Raw genomic sequence first — 26,647 nt, forward strand, 5'->3', positions numbered from 1 at the left:
TTCTTGCTCATTCTAACTCTTAGGATGTTGTCCTTTATTGTTCCAGCTGAAAATATGGGATGTTTACTTGATCTCTTCTCCTTGGTGGGACTGAACCCAAATTTTTGTTCTTTCCCCATCCTACGACTGCTGAAAGCATGGTCTTAGCTCTCAATTGCTGCTTTTGATATCAGCATTTTACTGTAGTAGAGACAAGGTACTAATTTCCAAATATAACTCTTTCTTTAGGTTATCATACATCTGTCATCCATCACACATGTACATGCATACACACAGTCCTGAAGCTTTTCTGGTTCATGGAGAGACAAATTGTTCCACAGCAACTTAGCCTGTCACTGTCCCAAGTAGAATCCCAAGTGTTAACAAATAATAAAATATATAAAAAAAATTTTATAAGAAGTTGTCGGTTAAAGAAAGGAGCAGAGATGCTACTAAAAATTTATTCATACATCCATGGAAAAATGACCAACTCTTGAATGAGACAAGTTCAGAATCAATTCTATTTCTATTTGTTAAATGTAAATGCTAGGAAAGTTGCTCACATAAATAAGTAGATGGAAATAGAAGTAATTTGTGCCAATGTCATACAGTTCTTTGAACTGCTTTTTTGCCAAAATTCACACAGTGATCTATCATAAGTTGTAAAATAATATTTCAGATGAAAACTAAGTTTTTATTAAATAATTTAAGAGCAAACATTAGAAACTACCTGTTCTTTTTAAAGAGTTGTTATTTTGTCACTAGATTAATTCACTTTTGAAACATTTACACCAATATTTTGAATGGTCTATCTCGGTGCTGGAGGTTTCTATATTTTTTATATCAATTGTATTAGTCAGCTATTTTGCTGCTGTAACTAAATTATCTGACCAGCACAATTATAGAGGAGGAAAGGTTTATTTGAGGGCACACAGTTTCAGAGATCTTAGTTCATAGAAGGCCAGTTCCATTTCTTGGGGCTCCTGGTGAGGCAGACATCATGGTGGAAGAGCGTGGCAGAGGGAAGCAGCTCACATCATCAAGAAGCAGAGAGAGAGAAAGAGTTTCTAGATACAAAACATATGCCCCAAAGCCACGACCAAATTCCAATCTCCTCCAGCCACACACTACCAAATCAATTAATCCCATCAAGGATTAATTCACTGATTGGGTTAAGACTCTTACAGCCCAATCATTTCTCCTCTGAACCTTCCTACATTGTCTCACATGTGAGCTTTTGGGGGACATCTCACATCCAAACCATAACATCAACAGTGGCAGAAATGCACCTTTATGAGATTCTTGAGGGGTGAAAGATATTCTTTCTTATGTAAAATAGGAAAAGGACATGTTTTCAGTTAGAGTAATTTTAGCAATAAACATGAAAGTTGGAGGTCTTAAAACTATTCCCTTTTAATTATTTTTGCTCCTAGAAATTCTTGTGAATTCACTTTGAAGACCTCTGAAGCAGAAAAGGAGAGAGTAGTATCTCTATTCTACAGAAACTATAATATCCAAAAAGCAACAGAGTATAAGTTGTTGTTGGGAATTGGATGTGACAAATGAGATGTGACTGACTTCTTGGGGTCATCTCACAACTGAAGTTCTGCAAGCAGAGCAGAGAGAGAAAGAACCTTCACAGCACAACCAATTGGACATATAGCTTACTCTCTATTCAGAGTACCAGACAATGGGGTGAGAAGATAGTATCTCAACCCATCAGATATTGTCCAAATGCAAATCCTACAGACACCATTAATTTGGATGGAAATTATGAATCTCCCTGCACCCCCAGGAAGGAACTGGATCAGTACCCAATTAGAGAAAGACTGGGATAAAGTGCATCCTTCTGCTCTGTCTGTCTAGAATGATCTCTCCTCGATGAAATCTCAAATGGAAAAGCATTTCACCTTATTGCTAATATTAAAATTCAGAATGAATAAATGGCAAAGGAAAGCCAGCAAGAAAGGACAGTGACAGTGTACTAGAATGTGGAGCAAGTTGAATTGGCAGTTTTAGAGCAAAATTAATTATTCCTAGTAAATCTGAGTGGATACTTTGTTTTGTTTTCTTTAGTTTTTCTGATAGAAATTAGCTAACTGCAAGGATCATGTGGATCCATGAGGCAGTTCTCTTATCAGGAGCCTGTGGGCCCCTTTCCTGGACCTACCACAGTCTCAATCTGCCAACATGGGCGAGGACTGCTCAGCCTCTAGGCTGCTGACTTCAGTCATTTTCATGACTTTACAGAGTGTGGAATTTGGTCCACTGAGGTGATTACAGGTCACCCCAGCATGACTTAGGAAAACACAGGTTTCTGAATCTCTGTCTTAGGGTTGTGAGGACATGATCAGCAACAGCGGTGACCAGGCAATCATATTTTGGCTTTAGGACACCTTTGAGGATGTGTTCTTCCTAAACTTCATTTTGTTTCCTCATCATTCTTAAGAAAATTCGAATGGAATTGTGTTACATTCATTTTTTGGGACCTACTCTTGTCTTCATTTAGTCTACCTTCCTGCTGGGTATTCTCACCTCCTGCTTCTCTTACAACCTGGTAAATAGATCCTGAGCAGGAAATAGAGAGTTTGAGGGAATTCAAAGGACAACCAACAAGGGCCACCCTTATGCCCATGCACCTTTGTGCAAAAAATAATTTTTGGAGGCATTTTTTCTTCAAAGCACTTAACTTCTATCCATCAGAAAATTATTTCAATAGACTTAGTTTTTCACAACAACAATGAACTGCCGTTGACCCCCAAATTGCCCAAACAAATATGCAAATCTATGATGTCTATGGTGTGCACAGTGCCCCATATGTGTGGCATCCTTGTGCAATTAACAGCTTCACAGCCATACCCAGCCGCCTACCTCAAACCACATTGTTTTACGTCAGAGATAACAAAAGCCTCGGACAGGAGAAGTGAATGTCCCAAGGTCTCCCTGTCCATCAGCCATCAGATCTGCTGGCTCTGGTACTTTCACACGGTGCATACTCTTTTCCTGAATGTGCCTTGCTTTCTGGCGACACTCTCCAAGGACCACCAAGTTGAGCCCATAAAAATCACATTTCTCTGAACTTCCTAGAGCACAGGTCTCGCCTTCCAAGTGTAACTCTCGCTTGCCAACTTTGACACATCTTGTAACAATAACTCCTGTGAGCTGCATTTTATGTGATGTGAGACAGGTGTGCAACTGTTGAATACATGTCTCAGGAGAGCTTATTAAAACAGCTAAGCCAATTAACTCTCATAGAAACACGTAACCTTTTCCAGGAAAATACATCTAAGGAGCAGGAGCTTGTGGGAACAAGTCCTTGGGGGAAAGCATGGCCTTTGATCTCTGAGACCCTTTCCCCAGGGTTGGCCTGGCCCCCTGGGGAAAGGAGACCTATGGCAATATAGCAGAAGCTCTCTTCTGGAGGAGGGAGGTGTGTTAGTGGGGGCACAGGATACCCCTGAAGACTGACCTTATGTACAGAGGTGAGAGCAAGCTGCAGAAGACAAATTGGATAAGAGGAAGCTCATCCATTAGAGTAGATTCTGAAAACACAACCAAAAATGACCCACTGGGCATAAAGAGACTAAAAGAAAACCAAGGCGAGAGGGTAAGTGTGCTTCCCCCAGGCTGGGTCTCTGCTTAATGAGGCCAAAGGTAGGTTTTAATCTCTGTATTTTATAGTTAATTTGAAATCAGGAAAAATATCTGGCCCAGGGTCAGGGACTAGACTCCTCCCATGAGACTGGGTGAGGAATGAATGAACACTACTGCTAACGGCTCCTGGGTGCCCCTTGACATAAGCTTGCAGCAGCGTTTTCATGGCTAAAGCACAGGCTACAAGATCACATAAACTTTTTTTTTTTTCCTGTGATACCAATTTCTTTCTTCTTTAAAACTTATTTACTTTTAAATTTTTTACAGACTGCATTTTGATTCATTGTATACAAATGGGGTCCATCATTTCGTTTCCATGGTTGTACACGATGTAGATTCATACTATTTATGTAATCATACACGTAATAGGGTAATGATGTCTGTCTCATTCCACCATTTTTCATACCCCACTCCCTCTCACTTCCTTCTACATAATCCAATGTTCCTCTATTCTTCTCTCACTCCCTACCCCCCACCCCCATTATATATCATTCCCAAAGATCACATAAATCTTGAGGGCAAAATTATTACAGTGACTCTGTGCTCCCCACAAAGGGCGCCATCTTGACTTTCTGTACTACATGGTATTCCTGACCAAAGCTTCTCTTCTTGGAGAGGTGGGTTCTTGCTATTTGCATCACAGCAGACTTGAACTCCTCAGGATGCAAAACACCAACAATCCCTGTACTTCAGAGTTCCTTTGGGTTGTTGGAATTCAAGCCCCTATGGAGGAACTCCTTGCCACCCCTCCCATTTGGGCCTGTAATCTCCTAGTCCTTACAAATGCCCTCATCGCCATGCCTGATGGGGTCTCCTGGTCTCCCTGGCTTCTCAAGTGGTTCTGAGCTACTCCTAGGAACAGCTGGAACAGGAAGAGAGTGCTGTGCCTGTGGCCCTGAAAGCCATCTCTCTGCAATCCTTGAGTAAATAACCTGAAAGTCAGCTCTGCTGGACTAGCCACTTTAGTGGTTGTGCTATTGGGGTCAAGAAGTTCCACCTCTGCATTGGTTTTGGGTGTGGTTCACTTTGGCCATTGGTTTCTGCCCCCCAAACCCTGAGACATCAGTCCAGCTGTGTTCTCCTCCCCTTCTCTATGGACCTGGTACCTGTCTCCCTCTGTCCATCTCTTCCCTGAGAATCTCATTTCCTATCCTTACTGGCCCTCATGGCCTATCCCAGAATTCTCTTGGCTGGTGTATGACAAATTGAATCTGTATCCCATGTATCTGGAATACAAGCCATCCAAGAAAATGGTCATGGAATAAAACAATCAATGAACAATATGGCCAGTTGATTTCCAAATTTCTTTTTCAGAGGAAACTCCTTTGCCAAAGGGGGCCTGGTCATCCCATCTCTCCAACGCAAGAGCCCCTGAGGCATGACTGAGAAGCTAAGGGGAGTTGAATACGAATTGAAAACCTCCTGTAGAAGTTCTCCAGTGAATGTCAGGCTATTCTTCTATGTAGACCCATGGAAAACAAATTACTCACCCAAGAATATATGGAGTAATATGCAGTTGAGTTGAAATAAATTTGACTGAAAAGAATTGAATTAACACACCAATTTGATCAAAAGAGTTTTGTTTCTTTATATACAGTCAACCCTGGGTATCTTCAAGGAATTGGTTCCCAGGTTCCCCAGAGGATAAACACATGCTTGAGACTCTCATGTAAAATGGCATAGTATTTGCATATAACCTATACTCACTGTAAATGATCTTTAGATTACTCATAATACCTAATATAATGTAAATGTACATGTTCCTAGGGGTTGACTAGTGATGTCTAAAAACATTTAGAATGTTTGGAAATTAATTGTAACTACCTGAGTTGCTTTTCTTACCATAAAACCAATGCTACAAAAAATTTTAGAAAAATAAAGACAAGCAAAAAATACATAAACCTTTATAATTCCACCAGTGGCAAATATTTTTTATCACATCAATATACACCTCAATATATAGTAATAAAATATTACTATTTTACTTAAAAATAGAATAATTCTCTTCACAGTGTTGGATTACTGGTCACAATATATGTAAGCATATCATCATACATCTCAGTAAACCATCTATGGCACCCAAGACTGCAAACCTATTGCCAAATGTGTTTCATTTGACGTGGACACACAGGTTTCCCAGCCTCCCTTGCAGTTAATGCAGCCATGGGATAGCATTCTAGCCAACAGAATGAGAGCAGAAAAGATGTGCCTCAGGTATGTTTCAAAAAAAACCTCTACATGTGATCCTTTATGTTCTTTCATCCTCTGTGTGACCTTCAAAACCATAAATTAATGGCGGTGAAGTTACAAGATGGACTGAGCCTGGGTGTTTGGATCATTATTTGAAGGAAAGTCAACCACAGATCAGAAATATCCATTTTGGACTCTTTGTGGGTAAAATATAAATTTTGGTTGGACTAAGTCACTGAGGTTTGAGGGTTTGTTTTCTCAATTGATGATTGCATTACTAATACACACTGTCCCTTGAGCCCAAATCCCTTTATGTAGTATATGAGATGCTTAAAAATCTGGATGTTTCTAGTTTTATAACACTTCACTCCTGCCTCAATCTGCTGCAACTTTATTTACTCTTTGTAGTTCCACAATGTGATGCGCCCTTACTTGACTTGTCTTTGAACCTTAACACATGATTTTTTCTTCTATTCTAAATGTCCCTAGGAATCTGTTCTATGTGTACACTGAATACCCTACTAAAATCTATCATAATATAATTGATATAACATATGAATTATATATTGTGTATAGTAACATAGATATACATATATGTATTATAATACATAAGGAATACAGGTTCATTATATTTGTTATAATTTATTTATATTTATTATACTATTTATAATTATATTTATTTTTATTATTATATACTTACATTTATATATAAAATGCATTTGTATGTGAATATTACATCTGTAATTTATAATATATAGAATCTAATCTAATCTATTCTCATGTCTATTAAAACCACATCATCTACCTTGTTGTGTGGTTACTCACTACTTCTTCCTGAGGAAATGTGCCTAAAAACTCCTAAAAGATTCACTAACTAGAATGAAAAGAGATACTTTTTCATAATTTTTCCTGTTTAATTGAAGATTGTAGAAAGAAATCATGCAAATTTTATTTTTTATAATGCTTTCTTTAAAACCAGTAGTAGCTGATACACAATCATCATGATCATGATTGAAGACAGGACTCCATTGCAACAGGTAGAAATTGAAGGATATCCTGAGGTTATGATTATGGGTGTTTCTTTCATCTAATTTGGAAGATGGTAGAGAAATTCAACAGCTACGACATTCGGAGTTTGCCAGTGACATCTCAGTTAATAAATTCCGTCCTCTCTTTGCAGTCTGCGTAATGGTCAGTGAGGTTAAACTCTGATGATGACCACTCTCCTCTTGAAATCATATTCTTTTGGTCTCTGTAATAAGTGAGTGTCAACAGATTTCACCTGGTGTCACTTTCTCCATGACACGGATGAGAGTGATACCACCTTGTGGGGTGACATCAGACATGTTTTCTTTCACTATACTTTTCATAACTCTCCTGTTTTTCTCTCCTGCTTCTCAGAAGAAGCAGATTCCTTTGCAGGAATTGGTTTCCTTTACAGGATTATCCTCCTTCATCTAGTTATTAAAAATTAGATTTCTTCAAGGTTGTGTCAGGGCACCTTTTCATAACTACTCCTCCCCGGGGACACACCCACATCCAGCTTACCTGACCTCAACTCTCCAACAAATCACAGCCTTATACCTGCAGCTCTTCTCTCTGAGCCCCAGATCTGCTGACTCAACACCTCAAGGTCAACTCAGAGTCAATGTTCTTCTGCTTCCAAATTGATCCTCTTTCAATTTTCCCAATTTCAATACAGAACTATCATCCATATAGTTCTGTAAACCAGAAATCAAGTGTCCTACCTATCCCTGTCCAATCCCTCACTCCCAAAACCAATCCATTACCAAATCCTGACAAATTAATTCCTAAATATGTCTCCAATCCAGCCATTTCTCACCACCTCTATTACTATAGTCTGAGCTGTGCTCATCTCTCCCCTAGGTTCACGTGGTAACCTCCTGCCTGGCCAGTCACCCCTCATCTATCTATTCTGATGCCAGCATTCCATTCTCCACATGGCAGCCAGAGTACTTTTTGAGATGGAGTGTACTTCTGTCATTTCCTTAAAACTTCCCAGTGACTTCTCATTTCTCTCAGCATAAGAACACATTCTTCAGCGTGGCTCAGAGCGCCTCCCCTGTCCTCAGGCTCTCTGCCTCATCACCCAGACTCTTCTCTTTACGTTCCTTGAAACTTCCATGCTTCTCCTCATCTCTGCTAGGACCTTAACACATGCTGGTCCTAGAAGACCAGCACTCAGATGCCTGTTCCTTCCCTTATCCCCATTCCTCACCACCCTCTCAGATGTTAACTCACATCATTTTCCAGGGAAACCTAACTTCTCAGATGAAACCAGACCCCTTATTATATGATGTCACAATGTAATATACTTTTGACTATTATCCTTTCCATAATATACTTTTGACTATTATACTTTCCATAATATACTTTTGACTATTATCCTTTCCATAATTGTGCTTTTACTTTTATTTGGGTAAGTATTAGATTATTATCTGTCTCCATCTCTGGATGGTAAGTTCTCAGGAGGGGGGGTGCAGTGTATCTGGTTTAGCTCAGGGTTATCTTCTGAGAGCCCATTCCGTGGTCTTGAGTCACACCCTTTAAAGATGTTTTGAGAGTAGATTTGTCATGATTTAGGAAGAACAGAAGTTCATCCCTGGATTTCTCTGCAAGACTTTCTAATCAACATAATGGACACTACTGAAAGACTATGAGCTCTTTTGACCAAGACACTGTTTTGCGAGAGGAGACTGGATGTGATTGGACAGCTATGAAAACTTCAAAGTGCTGGAAGAATTGCTTCTGCTGCCAGCAGTCCAGGGTGGCAACACCTCCTCAATTTCTCTGCAGCAGAAATGGTTGACGCCTAGAAATCCTGCAGAAGGCTTTTGAAGATCTTTTTTTGTTTTTTTTTTTAAGACAATCTCACACTTGCAATGTGAATTCATAATCTTTTTCTTGCTGACACAGACAGATAGCATCAGTGATGCAGAACTTGCCAAAGTTACTGCCAAAGCAAATGATGCAGTGGGATTTCAACCTCAAGAATCTTACAGAATTTTGACCCAAGCCTACCCTTGCCAGACAACATTAATTACAGCAGCTTAGGTTTCATTTGATAGTTTGATGATTTTTAAAGCATGTTTACATCATACAAAAACAAAATTAATCAGATAGCATAGGTATATGTGTGCTACTGTATATAAACTTGCTTGGCAATCCAAATCATGATAGTGTCTTGCATGTGGATATATTTTCTGGAATGGAGATCTGTAGGTTTTCTTTCTGAGGTGCTGGGGATCTAACACAGGGCCTTACACATGTTAAACAAGTGCTCTACCACTGAACTACACCCCCAGCTCTGAGATTTCCCTAAAGGAGTTTTTGATTCACAAATGTTGGAACCAACCAAATATACAGTAAGTTTCCTTCCAGTTCTTACAGAGATCTCAAAGTCTAATGCCAAACTGATGATTTGGTGACAATTAAGATCTTTTTTATTTGCATTGCCAAATATCTGCTTTAAAAAATCCAGTTCAAAGGTTTAGTGTTGTGTTCACAGAGTCAAAGACTTAGCTATAATGTTGACTCATACCTTTGTAATGGCTTTTGGGCTAAGTTTCCCTGTGCCTAAGTATATGAACCTAAGGTCAGCCTGATGGAAGGGTATAAAGGATCCACTATTGCAGGAAAGAGGAAGAAGCTATAGATGATCCATAATTCTTGAATAATAGCTAACATGTGTCTCTTGTTTTTCCAGATAAATCTCCTTGATTATTAACAACTTAAGCTTGATAGGAAATGAGTTGGATTCCCACCTGTTAACCTCCCACCCAGCCCATTCCGGAAAGTATGGAATGGAAGTCAGATGGCAATATGTGTTTCTCTCCACAGAGGGCATCTTACTGGTCTAAACACCTGCATAGGACAGGAAGAGGCCAGGGAAAGAGCTCAGACCCACACTCAACACCTTCCATAGGATGTATGAGTGTTCGCATCCAAGTCTTCCTAACTACTTGTCTGTAAGGAGTTAACACTCCAAAATGCATGATGAAAGATGTAGAATTGGAATGCCAAAGAATTTTAACCACAGACTCTTAAAAGTTGGGTATTTTTTAATCCCCACCCTTTTTTGTACTTTATGAGAGGTGAGAGAATACACTTAAAAACTGCCAACACTGATGGTCCACAGAGCTCAAACTCTTTCCTCAGCTTATCAGGTAATTCACCTATTCTCTGATAGCTCCTCCTTCCGCAAGGGCATTTCCTCTGCTTTAAGTTGCTCTCCAGTAAGAACTAGATATTTGAAGCTTTTCCTTTTGCCCCATGAAAAATTCCTTTGACATCAAACTGGAAGGATGTCAAAGCATTGAGGAATAAAGTCAGTGAACAACACATACTTAGGTCTTATCCTTTGCAGAATACTACCAGGTCCCAGTTAGGTAGTTTCTGTCTGGTTTAGGACCTGGGATCATTTCCCGAGGCACATTTCTCCCTGTGTAGTTCAATGGTACCATTGGGTGGGGTTTTGAAAGATCTGTTGACAATATTAAATGTCTCAAGATTTGAGGCGGGGTAGGCTGAACTCTTCACAACTGATTAATTTTTCAGTCTGCTGCTTTATCTACCTGACAGGACGACTTGAACTACTGCCATTTCTAAATTGCACTTCTAAATATTGACTCAATGGCGAGACTCAGTGTCATAACACAGCTCACTGGAGCAGTGAAGATTTGCCAGGCCTCATCTAGAGGTCTGTACAATGTCCTGTGGGGAGTAGAGAAGGAAGGGGAGGATTGAAAAAGAAAAAGAAACCAAGTCCTGTTTAGAAAGGATGCCACTGTTCTTCACTTAATCTTTCAGGGACAAATGGGAACACTCACCAGGCTGGAGGGGACCAAGGCTGAGAGAGAAAGGACAGCAGTGACCATGGATCCATCAGCCAATAACCAGTAAGAATGAAAGGTACCAGGGCAATGCTGGCTGAACTGGGCCGCAGAGACAGTCCACTCTCAGAGAGCCTTATACTTTGGTATCCAGTTCGAGGGCCTAGACCATATCTAAGAAACAAGAGACTCTTTGTCCAATTTTTGTCGAGACTTCAACATGGCTAGATCTTTAGTGAGTCTTCATTTAGGTCACCAAGGAAAGTCTAGGAGGCTATCTTTTTAGCTTCTTTCCTCTTGATTGTTTAACTCTACAACTGATCTTAAGGCATTTTTGTCACATCACATTGGCTGTTGAACTGTGAATCAAAGGAAGTGGTTGACACCTTCTTGCCCTTAAGGAGCTGTTTTGAAGAAGCAATGAGATATTTTACATGCAAATTAGCTTTGAGATGTATTAGCTACTCGTGATATATACATTCAGATTCTCCAAGACCAGAGAAAGCATAATGCTCTGTAGTATTGCAGAGAGAAGTTCGGGATATGGTAACTGCCCCTCTTTAATATTTTGCACCATCTTGCCATAGAATTGGCACCTGTGGCTTTGCAAAAGTCTACCAGCAGCAGATCGCATGTGGATGAGGCACGTGGAGTGTTGGTGGAGAGGGGTTGTGGGAGAAGGGATCTTCAGAACATGAAGAACTTAAGTTTCAAGGTAAAGTGAAACTAACCAGATTTGGAAGGTGGCCCTTATGGTTTTACAAAGATATTCATCTTGATGTTCTTCCATTGGTTTTAAGGTGGTCTCTAAGGCAATATGTCCAGTCTATTCTCTCTCCTATGCCTATGTTTGTGACCTCTTGTATTTGTGAGTGATCATGCCTCTGAGAGTGACCTCACAGTGCAGCAAAATCTTTTGGTTTCAGACCTCATCACAGTAGGCTTGACCATGAACTTGTTTCCTCTGCTTAAGTCTCATAAGACTTGACCCATGCACTTATTAACTTCCTTAATCTAACATCCAACTCCTTGAAAAATGGAGTCTCCATTTGGGATAAGAGAGTCCTCCTAAATCTTGTCCTTGTTCAAAACTTCTTATGTCAGCCTAGGTGACTGCTATGGATAGAATCCCAGGTGTCCCTCAGAAACCATCTTCACGGGCAAAGCAAGCCTGTGTTTGTTCTTCTGCCCACTTTTGGCTTACCACAGCCAGCTCTAGCTTCATGAGCACACCCATGGATGCCTGTCACTGCTCTGCGGCAGCTTTCAAGATTCCCACCACAGCCTGGGGGTGGGGCTGCTTTCTGTGGTCTCCATCTGTCTGTGTTCTGTGCTCCTCTGGAGTGGCCTGAGCAGTTCTCCTGCGACCACCTCCAGACAGCATCCTCTGCACACCTGCTGAAGGCCCACACCCTTAGTGTGGGCCATCTGTGATTCAGCCTGTGCTTACTCATTTCTCTTACCAATCTTTCCTATCCCTGCCAGCTACCCTCCCCCTTAATCCATCACAATCCACCCTCCCCCATAATCCATCACACTCCCACAATTCTTTTAGCTGATGCTGCCCTCCGACCCAAGCTAGTGAGATTCCCCCCAGCTACTTCTCCCCGTCTCCTACCGGGCTGCTTTTTATTTATCCCTTAAAATTTCTAGGCCTTCCTTGATAACTTTGCCCATAATAAAAGTATAACAGCACTAAGAATTAAGGAAAAAGTGTCCACAGCCATGTGCATGGAAAAGTGCAATTACTAATCACTTACCAAAAGAGTGAATCCCACCACTGGGGAGACAAAGAGTTGATGATTTTGTTAGCTCTAAATCCTCTCATCCTTAATAAAAGTTGAAGGATGAGAGAATCCTAAGGACTTCTCAACAGCCAAGGCAGTTTGCATGACCACTTACCTCAGTGCAGTAAAATAATTTAGAATAACTTAGTCTCTTAATGATTTAGGATGTGCAGGAGGAGTCTTAACACAAAGGGACTTCATTTACTGCACTACCATAAAGTTGTGAGTGCTTTGAATTCTCTTTCCCATGCTGGAGGGGACCTCAAAAATCTAGAGAAATGGTACACCAGATTATATTGTTAAGGTCAATGAGACCATAATCAATCTCTTCAACATATCCAAAATTTTGCAAGTGAAAGATAAGCACAACATATTGAAGCAGTACTACTGAGCCAAGGGAATCAGAAAATGACATTGTATCTGGTCTGATGTTTGAGAGTACAAAAATGAAACTTAACAAATTGTGCCTTTAAGACATATTTCATCAGATCTCATTTTTCAAACCACGGTTTTGTTCTCAAACAGGAACTCTGCATTGCTTTCCCTCAGAGACTCCATGGTGTTTTGAGATTTGGAAGCTTGACAAGACCTGAAGGTCAACACACTCACCTGGCCAGTAGTACATGTAGACCTTCCTTTTGGCTTTAATCAGAGTGACCCACAGAGGTTCTGATCCATTCCACCAGAGAGGCATCAGGCTGTCTCTGTTGACACCAATGTCAAAAGACTTGTTGGTTTGGGGATCCCACATGTAGTTTCCAGTCATCTGATGGACCTCACAATGGCGCCCTACATTAATGAGAAAACAAAGCTGTCAGTTTATTGTCCTGGTTCTTTTCATTTTTATCTTTGTTTCTCATTATAAAGGTTACTCCTGTTTGTTGAGAAAATTCAGAACAGCATAATAATTGGCTTTGATTTTTTTTTTTTAATTATAGAGACTTCTTCTTAGACATAAAGGCAAACAATCCGGTGACATTTCCACTAACTGATTGGGGGTGGGGTCACTTTGAGTGAAGCTAACCTGTGAAGTCTGAGCTGTTCGAAGTCACACTGAGGACAGTGTGTGCTGAGTCCGGCCTTCTGTTCATGACTTGAGGTCTAAATCTAAATAAGTATGGCATTCTTTCCACCCCCTCCCGCAAGATCAGTGATCTTTCTCCTTCCTTGGATAAGAGGACTTATTTCTTCAGTGCTAAACCATCATACAACCTATGACATCTGGAACAGAAGGGTAAAAAATAGGTTCGACTTTGAAAAACAAAGCAAGAAAACAGCCCTCCAAATGGCGTGTTCTATAGAAACGAGGGTTGGTTTTGCTGGGCACAGAAGAGAAGCCAGAAGTGAAAGACGCAAGCGCTTGGACTCTTTTGAAACGTTAGGCTTAAATTATTTATTTTGGAGCAATCTGTTACATCTTTAAAGTAAAAATAACACAAACATTGGCAAGTGCATCAAAAATTGCTGCAATTTTAGTGCGCGTCATTTGGCATCAGGATGAAACACGCTTCCCCGAGTTCCCTAACTATGCTTAATCAAAGTGGCTTTTTTTGTTTGTTTGCTGTTGTTGTTTCTTCTTGCCCCCTCCCCCGTTATTTTATTTTTTTAGAAAAAGAGAAACCATAAAATACAATCTGTACGCCAAAAATAACATGAAGGAAAAACATTTTATTTCATCACAGAAAGCAAGTCATTTCCACAAACCATGGTTTGAATTTAAAGCCCAAAGATCTAAACAAAATGGTTTTTACCCAAAATTGTAGGATTATTTTGTATTTTGATTAAAGAATTTGCATGCAAACTAATAAATTTTTAAAATTAAATTAAAACATTGAGCAATTTCCCCAAGGATTAAGGCGTTTCAACTTATACTTATTAAATGCTCTTAAACATACACTCCTATGTGTTGTAAGCTGTAATAGGTAAAGATTCAAATTTGAATAAATGGTTCCTATTCTCAAGTGGCTTATAGTTTAATGCTCAAGACAGTCTTCTGATATACAATTGATCAACAGATACACGAAAAAATGTTTAACATCTCTAGCAATTAGAGAAATGCAAATCAAAACTACTCTAAGATTTCATCTCACTCCAGCCAGAATGGCGATTATCAAGAATACAAGTAACAATAAATGTTGGTGCAGATGTGGGGAAAAAGGTACACTCCTTCATTGCTGGTGGAAATTCAAAATGATGCAGTTACTCTGGAAAGCAGTATGGAGATTCCTTAGAAAACTTGGAATGGACCCACCATTTGACCCACTCTTTGGTTTATACCCAAAGGACTTAAAATCAGCATACTATAGTGATGCAGCCACATCAATGTTTATAGCAGCTATAAACACAATAGCTAGATTGTGGAACCAACCTAGATGGAATATTATTCAGTCTTAAAGAAAATGAAATTATGGCATTTTCAGGTAAGTGGATGGAGTTGGAGAATATCATGCTAAGTACAATAAGCCAATCCCCCAAACAAAAGGCCAAATGTTTTTTTTTTTTTTTTCTGATAAGCAAATGCTGATCCATAATGGGGGGTGGGCAAGAGAAGAATGGAGGAATTTAGGATTGGGCAGAGTGGGGGAGGGAGGGGGGAAGTATGGGGATGGGAACGATGGTACAATGAGATGGACATTAATACCCTATATACATGTATGATTACAGGAATGGAGTGACTCTTCATTGTGTTTAACAGAGAAATTAAAAGTTGTGCTCCGTTTGTGTCCAATGAGTAGAAATGCATTCTGCTGTCATGTATAACTAATGAGGACAAATAATAACAAAAGAGAGAGAGAGAGTCCTCTGCATAAGAGATAGACCTCCTGAGACTGGGAAGCAGACCAAGTTGGAGCCTCAACCTGAGACTCAGGGCCTTCCTCACCCATGTTGCTGAAGATAACTTCTAGTATGTTCTAACTAAGTCATTAAGTAGAGACATACTTCCTATTGGTTCAGCTCTATTATCATTTTTAATATTTGAAAGTCTAATAATGTTAAGGAAGCCCCTCTCATGGATAAAGGTTCTTACTGATGTCTTTTATTCGGAATATCACCTTCCATGTCAAAAACTTTTATCATCCTAAGAATGCTTCCTCATCCTTTCACAGGGCAAGAGAACCACGACACTATCCACTGGAGAGTGTCTCCTTTCGTCTTTCCCTGTAGGTGCTATCGCCTTCCCGAGTGCAGGGAAGGTATCTCACCTGGAGATGTTGTGCACAGAAACTTCAAGGGTGCAAAGTTGGAAGTGGGTGAGAAAAACAGAACAGAGGTCAGTGACCAAAGCAGAGTCACTAAATACAATCAGAAGAAGACCAGAAGGGCAAGGATGTCAGACGCGGTAATAATAGGGAGACAGAACCAATGCAAAGGGTGTAGGCATCTCTGCTTTCGAGTTTGAACTGTTTGGACCATTTTAGGTGACATAAATGGAACCCAAATATAAGCAGGGGCCTCATGTAATGTCGTTTTCACAAGGTCTTGCAGTCAAAGAAGAAGAAACCAACCAAAAATAATTGTTAAAGTACTTACAGATCTCCAAAACCCCACAATATCATTTGGGAAAAGGTTCCTCTTCTTTTCAATGCTCATACCCAGCACTCTGAACCCCAAAGTATCCTAATTCTCTTTGTTCTTTAGGAAGAAATGAGGAACTTCCTGTGGATCATAGAACTAGTTATAAATAGACTACATGGGCATGTGAATGAGAGAGGGAGAGAGATAAAGAGAGAGAGAGGGGACATTCTCCCAGTTAATTTTGCTAGGGTGGAGCCGTTCAACAAGAAAGTCACCTCAGACTCCTTTGAGAGTTGGTTTCTTCTTGTGGATTGGCCTTGAGTTGAAACAGGAGGGTGCATCCTTCAAAGGCAGAAGCACAGATGCTGTTCCTGTCCCAGAGGTATCCCTTTGTTCTGGAAGCCAGTAGGAAGCTTCATGCCCCTCATCCCATCTGTCCCCAATCGTCTCTTCCAGCTGAACTGACCTTCCTTCCATGAATATAGTGAGGTTGGCAGTTTGTGCTTGTAACAATCTAATTCTGCTCTTATGCAGACTGGTTTCCTCTCTCTCTCTCTCTCTCTCACACACACACACACACACACACACACACACACACACTTTTACTGCCTGGGTAGAAGTGATGACTGAGAGAACAGAACAGAACAAAACAAAACACAATGTACTCGCTTCTGCAACCCACCAACGCTCATCTCCATATTCCTGCCTGACCCATATCTATTTTTATACAACTGCAACTCTTGAATTTTCTGTGGTGTGTGCTTTCCAAACAGAGCTTTGCTATGGTTTGTTTATTTGGACCCTCGGCTCAAGGCTTTAGCAGAAACTTTTCCTGACTTCCTCACAAAGCACAAATTTCAGGTGGGTTTTCAGGTATGATGTAAGGAAGGTCTGTTTCTGTTCTTCTTCCTCCAAAGACAACCCTGGAGGCCTTTAATATCTGTGCCTGCCTTTCACCAAGAGAGCTCATGGAGTAACTCCCACACCTAGAACAGCTATAGGAAAGAAGCAGGAAAGGATGCGTTCATTTTTTATTCCCTAAAGTCTTACTCAAGTGTGTTCTGATGTAATGCCCAACACCAGAAAATTTTTTAGCAAGTGTGAGTAACCCTCTACACCATGTTGTATTTCTAAAGCACTAGAAATGGGTGTCCTTCACATCCCATGAGAAGCAGAAGATCTGTCCATTGTATCTATAACCAATGATCATAAAGACTTCCCTCAGATGAATCAGACTCCTTTGAGCCCCCTGCTTGACTAGACCTGACTTTAGGCTTCCCTCTCTGACCTTTTGAGTCCAGGATGAACAAGAATCCTGAAAAGTCAGCTTAGGGAAAATCTCCCACAATTGGTTTTAGACCACCTTCAATATTTTTGCCCACCTCTCTTCAGCAAGAAGCCTTTGAGTCAGCCTAGTTAGAATTCCCTTTAGCCCTGAAGCTTCCTCTTGCAATTTTCCATCTTTTGCCCCTACCCCCATCACACTGACTGACTATACATCCCCACTCATCCTTGTTTTTGTTTTGGAATCAAGTCTAATTTCGCTTCCCACCACAAGATCCTATTGCAGTGGATCCCTAGAACTATCACAATGATTTCTCCTTGAGTATAGTCCACCTTCCCATCTTTAACAAGAATCGTAAATAATTTTCCTTTAACAATGAACATCTGTAAGGTTGCTATTATTTACTTTTCATGTCTTTTAGTTTTTCTCATGATTTTCCACTTAGTGTGTTCATTCCTTTCTTAGTGTCTTTCTTGGTTTATTTTATTTATTTTTAAATTTCATTCAACATGCATGCTATGGCTCGGATAGGATGTGACCCCCAGTGTTTATGTGCTTGGAGCTTGGTCCCCAGTGTGGAGGCATTGGGAGGTGGCAGAACCTTTAAAAAGTGGAGTCAGTGGGAAGTAATTAGACCATAGGGCACCACCCTTGGAGGGGAATAGTGTGGTTCTCCCAGGACTAGTTATTCTTGAGAAGGCAGGTTGTTATAAAAGCAAGGCCACCCCACATGATTGGTGCCTTCTGCATATGGCCCTTTCCCTTTCTGCTTCTCCGCCATGCTGTGATGCAGTCAGGGGCCTCTGGTCAGGATGCTGGTGCCATGGGACCTTGCAGCACCAGAATCATGAGCCCAATACACCTATTTATAGGTTATCCAGCCTTGGGTGTTTTGTTATTGCAACACAAATGGACTAACATAATGAATTTATTGAGTCATATTCACATGCTAGGCAGAGAAAGATCAAAAGATTTCATCTTTGTCTTCCACTGGCTTGTAGCCTGGTAGGGATGATGGTATGGCACAGTGGCTAAGGGAACAGATTTTGGAGTTGGACTGCATATGTTCAGATAAAAGCCATTCTATTTACTATCTGCTTGATCTTGATCAAGTAGGTGGACTCTCTAAATCTTCGATTTCCTTATCCGAGTAATGGGCATGAAAAGAGTTATTGTGAAATCTATAGGTAAGTAGTCTTCCCTTGCGTCTTTCTGTGGGGCCATAAAAATGACCCTGCATACCATGCAATCAGTCGGGGAAATGACAATTGTTCCATGACCATTAAAAATTTTATAAGACTATTTAAAATTTCTTACTGTCAGTTACAACTGTATAGGGAAATGAAGAAAATAATAACATGATCATGTACTAGTATATTATAATTTAAAACATTGAGAATTAGTGAGTTTTCTTACCAGAGACGATTTGAGCAGTGCTTGCCTCTCCTTGTAGAGGGTCAACTTAAGTGGACTTTTCTCTTATACTTTGGTGAGTTGTCATGCCCTTTCTGAATTTATATCAGCTTCCAACTTTTTATCCTTTGTGTTTTCCATGTCATGATATAGTCCCAAGAGTTCCTTTAATGTGAAACTTTTGCTAGTGTCACTTCCTCAGGGACATCTCCATCCTTCAAGTTACCACGACTTTCCTCCTTGGGATTTGGATATGGCTTGTACTCCTAAGGTCCCTGTGCTAGATTTTTGATCCCCAGAGTAGAGATATGCAGGAGGTGGAATCATTAGGTGGTGGGGCCTCTGTGCAGGGTGATCAGGTCAGGGGCTCCACCCTCATGAAGGGACTGAGGCTCCCATGGAAGTGGGTCAGCTCTCCTGTGACTAGATTAGTTCTCATAAGAGGAATTTATTAGACTGGGGTTGTAGCTCATTGGTAAAGCGCTTGCCTAGCACATGTAAGGACCTGGGCTCAATCCTCAGCACCACATAAAAAAATAAGTAAAATAAAGGTACTATGTCCATCTGCTGCTAAAAATATTTTTTAAAAATAAAGAGCAAGTTGTTACGAAAACAAGGTCATTCCATGCCTTGGTCCCTTTTACATGCAGTTATTTATTTCCCTTTCCACCTCTCTACCATATTGTGATGCAGCCAGGGAGCCCACCAGAACCATGCTGTTTGGACCCTCCAGTCACCAGAGTCAGGAACTAAATACACCTCTTTACTTTACAAGTTATCCAGCCTCCAATACTTTGTTATAGCCACACAAAATGGACTAAGACATTCATTTACATCAGTAAGTTCACCTTCACAAGGTTCCTCTGGCTGGATGTTGAAAGTTTCTCCAAGGATGCCAATGTCAACGTTCACATAGCCAACTATTTGTTCCATGATTCCATTTACATTTTAATTCAAATGCAAAGTTATTTTCCAGTGAAGTAAAGTTTCTGCCATCCTGCACACATAGCACTTGCTATTACTTTCTGCCAAAGTTCAATTAAAAAAATTTCATAACCTCCCATTGTAGGATCATTGCCCTGTCCAAAAGGACATCTAAAACAATCAGCTCTGAAAGTTAAGATAATTTCTTGGCCCATTTGCTTGATGATTAAAATTTTTTTTATAGTAAAAAGCAGATTTTCACATATTCTTTCAAGTGCCCAATGGAATCATGGTGACCAGGTGTGTAATCCAACAATAATAATGCATTACAAGTGAAATTATGTGGTTTTATCACTGGGAAAAAAGGAGGCAACACAACTACATGCTTTACTGTCTGTGCATGAGCAACAATCAATCACCAGCCAACTTTGAAAGAAGGGATGGAGCTGGTCACTGATCACAATGCACTTTTTCTATTATATAGTTATTGATGGATCAAGGAGCTTGCAGTGGAGTTTACTAATCAGTAGGGTGAGGAGGGGAAGATTGAGAGCAATGCAAAGAACTTCAAATTGAATAACAGATATTCCAGTTATTTCAGTCACCCCAGCAGGAATTTCTCTAGGTCCCTCATTCTAAGTTGGCCCAACTTTGTGGGTCTCATTCATCTCTTCTCCATCCTCTCCTCCACAGCCCTGACATCCAAATAGTTCTCCAAACTTCAAAGATTTCTCAAAAGCCATTCAGCTTTCCAGAATTCCTACTTAACTCCTAAGTTCACATAGCTTATAGAATGCTGAACCAAAAAAACAGAAGAGGAAGGAGAAAAAGAAAGAGCATGTGGTGTTTCTTTGAACAGGAGACATTCATCTTAGAAGGCCACGGTAGTTAGTGTTGCCAGATTTATTTTTAGGGGAAAAACAAATAAAAGGAAAAGAAAGGGTTAAGAAAAATACATGGAATTCCCAGTCAAATTGGTATTTCATATAATCAATGAATTTTAAAACCATAAGTATACCCCAAATATCCCATGGGATATACTTATGCTAAAAACTATTTGTTGCTAACCTGAACTTAAAATTTAATTGGGTGTCTTATATTTTACCCCAATTGTTGCCATGAAAATTATCCTTTAATTTTTCCTAGTTCACAGTAACAGCAGAACTTGAGAAGTGGCACAAGGAGCAGTAGATAAGGTATAGGGGATGTAGAATCAGGAGCAGTTGAGACTGTCCGGGAGGTAAGGGATGACTTCCCAAAGGAACTGGAACTTGACAGGTAAGTGAGGTTTTCTAAGTACTACAGACAGAGGTGATGGCACATGCAAAGGGACAGGGGACAAGAGGGTGGATATTTCTTATGTAGGCAAAATACAGTTTCACCTTTCATTAGGGATGCTCTTAATACTGTGGTGCCCTGGCACAACTCATGAGTCCTAGTTTGACTCTGCCGAGGTCCTGGCAATGAACAGATGGGCTGGTTTAATTAAGGGGTTATTTACCAATGTGTAAGCAGGGCTGACGGCAGCCAGTACCACCCACCACTCCCTATCGCAAGGGGAGGAGTGTGGCCAGCAGGGACCTTCTCCACCCATCAGGGTCCACTTCCCAAGTTCTAGGCAGGCTGCGGAAGGTGGGGGAAGGCACGCCAGCAGACAGAGGATGCCTAGCATGACAGCCAAAGAAAATCCCAGACATGGACTCTTTGAGAAAATCACATGGATCTGGGCAGGGATCCTCTGATATTTATATCAGAGAACATGTGAGTGAGTGTCCCCTGAATGGGGACTTGTAAACTACTATGGTACCACATACAGCTCAGAAATGGAAGATACCCCAGGGGGTCTCTTGGTTTAATCCTCTACCTTTATATTATTATAATATAATACAATATAATATATGCAAAGAACTCCAAATCAAATTATATATATGCATATATATAATATATAATATATATATTTCTCAACTCTCACGCAGGGACCAGTGGCAATGGTCTATGGTGGCCTGATTCTACATCACCATGCCTGCGCCATTCACTTCAGTTCATCTCATCACGTAGGCATCGTATCACCTCACATCATCACAAGAAGAAGGGTGAGAATAGTGTCAGAAAGTATTTTGAGGGACAGCCTCATATAACTTTTATCATACTATATTGTCACAATATATTATTATTATTATTCATTATTATACTTTATCTCTCATTGTACCTAGTTTATAAATGAAACTTTATCAAAATATTTATTCAGGAAAAAACATTCTGTATAGGGTTTAGTACTGCTCATGATTATGGGTGTCCACTGGGGTCTTGGAACATATCCTCCAAGGATAATTCTCAGCACATAATAAGTTCATGAAAAAGAGGAGCTGTCATGGTTGCTGTGTGTGCAGAGCGGCTACTCCCAAGGACAGGAGGAATCAGGGGACAAGGTAGATCCCAAGGGAGGGACCTACTCAGGAAGCACCTTGGGCAATCCATGCATGGATCAGAGATTGAATTAGACCCCAGAGGGATGAAAGAAGAGTCATCAGTCTGGGTACCTGAACCATCTGCATCAGCCTTCAACATAACACGAGGGATTGTCTTCTTTGTAGGCAGAAGTAGTAAGGGTCCAAGTGGCTGAGTGAGGAGGCCAGGGCCATGAAGCTAGTAGAGGGCAGAGCCCCAGGGCTGAGCTGGGTCTCTCTGACTCAGCCTCCATGCCCTTGCCTCAACAGCACCTGCTCCCATTAGTCTCACCAGTTCCCCAGGCCTTGGTCATTTTAGTAGCAATCACCTCATAAGTCAGGCCTGATTCTGAGACTCTTAGCAAAGTGACCCCTTGGAGGTGCACAGATCTCCAGAATACCAGCCATACTCTTAGTTCTCGCAAACAGCTATCACACATGAACATGACCGCAGGTATCTCTATAGGAGAGACGGTAGTCAGACAATGGTAACATGAAGCTACCTCTCCCTCTGGAAAGAGTTCAGCTCTTGAAAGAGAGGCTCCAAGGATTCTGAAACTTGTGATCTCAAGTTAATGGGTGCATTTTAGAGACCAAACATATGTACATCAACTCATATTGACATGACTCCAAGAAGTATCTTGATACCCCAAAACAGAGTCAGGCAGCCTGAGAATGTTAAACGAGTCAGACTTTGACGACTCAGTACTTTCCCTTGAGCATTTGGAGCATCTGAGGATTAGTTTAGCCCCTGTTTTGATAAGTGAACTTCCAAACAATTACTTTTTACTCAAGAGATGTGAAAGAATTAACAAAGCATTGCTGAAATTTGCTTTGCAGATGAACTCTTTTGAGAAATACATTTTATTTTCTTATATTTCTTTTATTTTCTTAACTTGTTGAAACATAGATTTTGGTGTGTTGAAGTGGTTTCAAATGAAATATGCAAGATTAAGTTGAAAGAAAAAGCTCACAATTTGCACATCTTTAAAAGCAACTACTGATGTATGTGCCAGACGCAGTCATGATTAGACTCTGAGTCACAAATATTGCAAGACCGAGATAACAGGCTTTGATTATAGTGTGAAGTGGAGGGAATGCAGCAAAAATAACCCCAAAATGTTAAAAGGGGACAGATTTTCGATTAGAGACATTAATGCTCCTAATTTTGAGGTCACTGGACTTAAGAAATAAAATGCACTGTTTTATTTTTCTACAGCACTCACTAGCTTGGTGCAATTCCTTAACACCTAGAATACAGGAAAAGAAACAAAAATTACTTTCCTGAATAAGGATAAAAATGTAAGTTTTGGAGTTTTGAATTGAGATATTTTACTTCAGGAAAGCTCAATTCTATCAAAGCTTAAAGAAGTTTCCAGATCATCTAGTCCATCCTCACCTCTGTGTGAAGTTAGAAAAGAGTTAATTCGTACACGTAAAATGAAATTTCTTTGGAGACAAACTCCCATTTTATTGAGATCTTTTAGGGGTTTTTTTTTAAAGGATGGTAGATGTTTGGAGGGAGAAATTTCTTATTTGAACATTTCTATGTCCATACATGGAATTTAACCAGCACCAGAAGCACCTCATCTTCCTGCTGTGATGAAACGTCCATCTTCCCCACCTGCTTCCACACCTTTCGCCCGGGGACATCAGGTTGGCTGTGGTCCTCCCGCTAATGTAGTTGGCGAATGGCAAAAAACAAACAAACAAACAGCCAGGCTCCAGCCCCTTCAGAACTGTCCAACTGCAGGACTGGAATTCTCCACGAGCCAAGGGCAGAAAGTCCTCCTACCTGCAACCAGGGCAGGAGGTGAGTAAGGATAGGGAGTTTAATTCTGTAGAAAGGAGGTGCAGTTAGGTCTTGGATCCCAGCCGCATTCTCCAATCGAGCTTCTCAACTGCTGTAGAATCTGGAATGGCAATGGGTGATCTCTAACAAAAAGGGGCCAAATGCCAAATTATTACTGACTTACCACGAATGCTAGAAACTAATAGAGAATGATAAACCCCAGCAGTGTAGAAGTGTAGAGAAACAGTAACTTCAGTGGCTCCATCCAGTGTGAACCAACCAATGGACCAAAACCCTCTCCTCTTTTTGATAAGAAGCAAGTGGAAGAAAGCTACCCCTCCCCACTCTCTTTTTACTTTTCTCCTTCTCCTTCTTTTCTCTTTTGACCTATAAATGACAGAACTTCATTTCTCACTGTTAAGAAGGCTGGGAAGTCCAAAGTCAAGGGACAGCAGATTCACCATCTGATGAGGGTTTGTGATCTTGCCAGCAACTTTGTACAGGGGAAGGGATGAGAGGTCTCTCTCCAGTTTTTTTTTTTTTTTTAATAAGGACTCTAACCCCATTTATGAGGGCTTTGCCCTCCAGACTTCATCTCCTCCCCAAAAGTCTTCACCTCCTAACATTATCAACTGGGAGGTGAACATTTTGGAGAGATATAAATATTCAGACCATAGCACTTGTCAACATTTAATGCCTTTTTAAAATTATTATTAAGCACCCCAAAATCCCACTGTGAGATTGAGTGCACCCTCCCTTTTGTGTGCTTATTTGCCATTAGTATCCAGATTGTCATGATCAGAGTGTTGCCTAGTCTTGGTTAGCAAATCGTCACTACAGAGGCATGACACTGCCCGATTCGCTGTGAATCTGGAAGCTTTTCGATCCGGCAAATCAGGGGAGACACCATTCATATATTTTGGGCCATTTTTGTTGCTTGTTCTTCAGTTGAAAGGGTAAATCTGGGAACTTTCAGCCAAATCTTCTTCATAATTGAAAATCTATAGATAATTTAGTTTTCAATATTTTTCTAAAATACACATTTAATCGTTGCTCCAATTACTGCTACATCCTATATGTTTTTAAAGAAAACTCCTATTTTTCAATGTGATTGGGTCTGTTTGCTAGAAAGAGTGATGTGGGTGGGTATGATGCTGGCCTGAGTTCACAGTCAAGTGACAGAGGTACCCAGAAGGTGAGACCAGCCTCCCAAGGCACAAGAGTTAATAACTTCACTGTAGATAACTCCTCACTGGGGCCACACCCACACGCCCCCATCAATGATCAGTAGTGATCAGCCCATAAACAGATGTACTTGGAGTGGATTCCGTGATTTGTGTATATCATTCTCCTTGGGGGCTCTCAGCATATATAAAATGTGTTGAAAGATAACTTGCCTCAGGGATGAAAGAGTAACCCAAACGAGCAATTCCTCACTTTGCTAGGTGTGAGAAGTATCTTTCTGATGTATCGATAGTTTTCCAGTCGAAGCAGGAGACACCACTGGAAAATGGAAGCTTTTTGAGTTAAAAAATAGAAGCATCAGGTAGGATAAGAACTGACAGGTTTTCAGGACCTGTGAGAAGCACACGCCCCAGCAGAACAAATTTTGGAGCCCAATATATGGGCATTGGAATTTTATCCTTGCCATTCACCAGTGTGAATTCTCCAAACTTTAGTCTCAGTTTCTTCATTTGAAAAGGATTTTTCCTGTTTTTTAGGGTGCTGGGGATGCAACCCCAGGCTCACAGGTGCTAGGCAAGCACTCTACCACTGAGCTACACCTCCAGCACTATTTCTCCAGTTGAAAAATGACTATCACCATAACTTGCGGTGGAATTAAATGATTTCAGGTAGGTGAAACCCGAGTATGGTGTCCGGGGGCATCACTGGTCCTTGAAAATACACACCAACATCTCTATTCCCTTTAAAGGACAAACTTATTAAATAGAATGCACTTTTCAATGTCTTCTAGGGAGGGATGAGGCTGGTCAGTGTATTTCTCACATGCTATTTACCACTATCTCCTAAGGCAAATTCCCTAATTCCCTTGTAGGAAAAGCAAAGAAGCATTACTACATATTTGCCTTCGTCAGGGACAAAGAAGCAAGGAAGATTGCAAAGTGGTGCATGCTAGTCTAGAAGAAATTGACCCTAAGGTTTAGGACCGCCTGGAAATCACCCTCCCGGCGCCTGGAAAATGCCTGGCCCTGCACTGCCCTCTACTGGCGATTAAAATAATCTCCACCTCTCTCCGCCTCTCCCAGGCGCAGGGCTGGATCAACCTTGCGTCCAGGCTGCATATTCAGGGTTTGAAGATCCCACAGGGTTCACAGAATTCTTAGAGGTGCTTGTGAATATGCTAAACATGTCAAGAATAAAGACAGTGGCGGGGCCAGGGCCGGGCAGCCAAGACATCAGGGTAGCCCCCTTTTGTCACAGCAGCAAATGGAACCCCTCCTCCTGCGAAATGGGGATCCGTGGTCTTGTCTGGACTGTATTCGTTTTGAGTGTGTCGTGTTGAGCTTGCACGTCATTTTCATACTCCGTCCCCAATCCTAATCCTTGTTTTGTTTCCCACTTTTATTTTTATATTATATTATATTTTATTTTATTTATTTTTTGGTACCGGGTATTGAACTCAGGGACACTCGACCTCTGAGCCACATCCCCAGTCCTATTTTGTATTTTATTTAGAGACGGAGTCTCATTGAGTTGCTTAGCGCCTCGCTTTTGCTGAGACTGGTTTCGAACGCTGGGTCCTCCTGAGTCTCCCAAGCAGCTGGGATTACAGGTGTGCGCCCCGC

General features: G+C 40.8%; 1 protein-coding gene across 1 annotated transcript in view; it reads right to left on the reverse strand.

The window, feature by feature from the left end:
• The window catches only part of Enpp6 (ectonucleotide pyrophosphatase/phosphodiesterase 6), a 116,744-nt gene that overhangs the window by 49,923 nt on the left and 40,174 nt on the right, over positions 1-26,647 (reverse strand). Inside the window, exon 2 of the mRNA XM_047547977.1 lies at positions 13,073-13,252. Coding sequence (XP_047403933.1) covers positions 13,073-13,252 — 180 coding nt within the window. The remainder of the gene's footprint in view (positions 1-13,072; positions 13,253-26,647) is intronic.

Source organism: Sciurus carolinensis, chromosome 4, assembly GCF_902686445.1.
Source record: "Sciurus carolinensis chromosome 4, mSciCar1.2, whole genome shotgun sequence".
NCBI classification, from domain to species: Eukaryota; Metazoa; Chordata; class Mammalia; order Rodentia; family Sciuridae; genus Sciurus; species Sciurus carolinensis.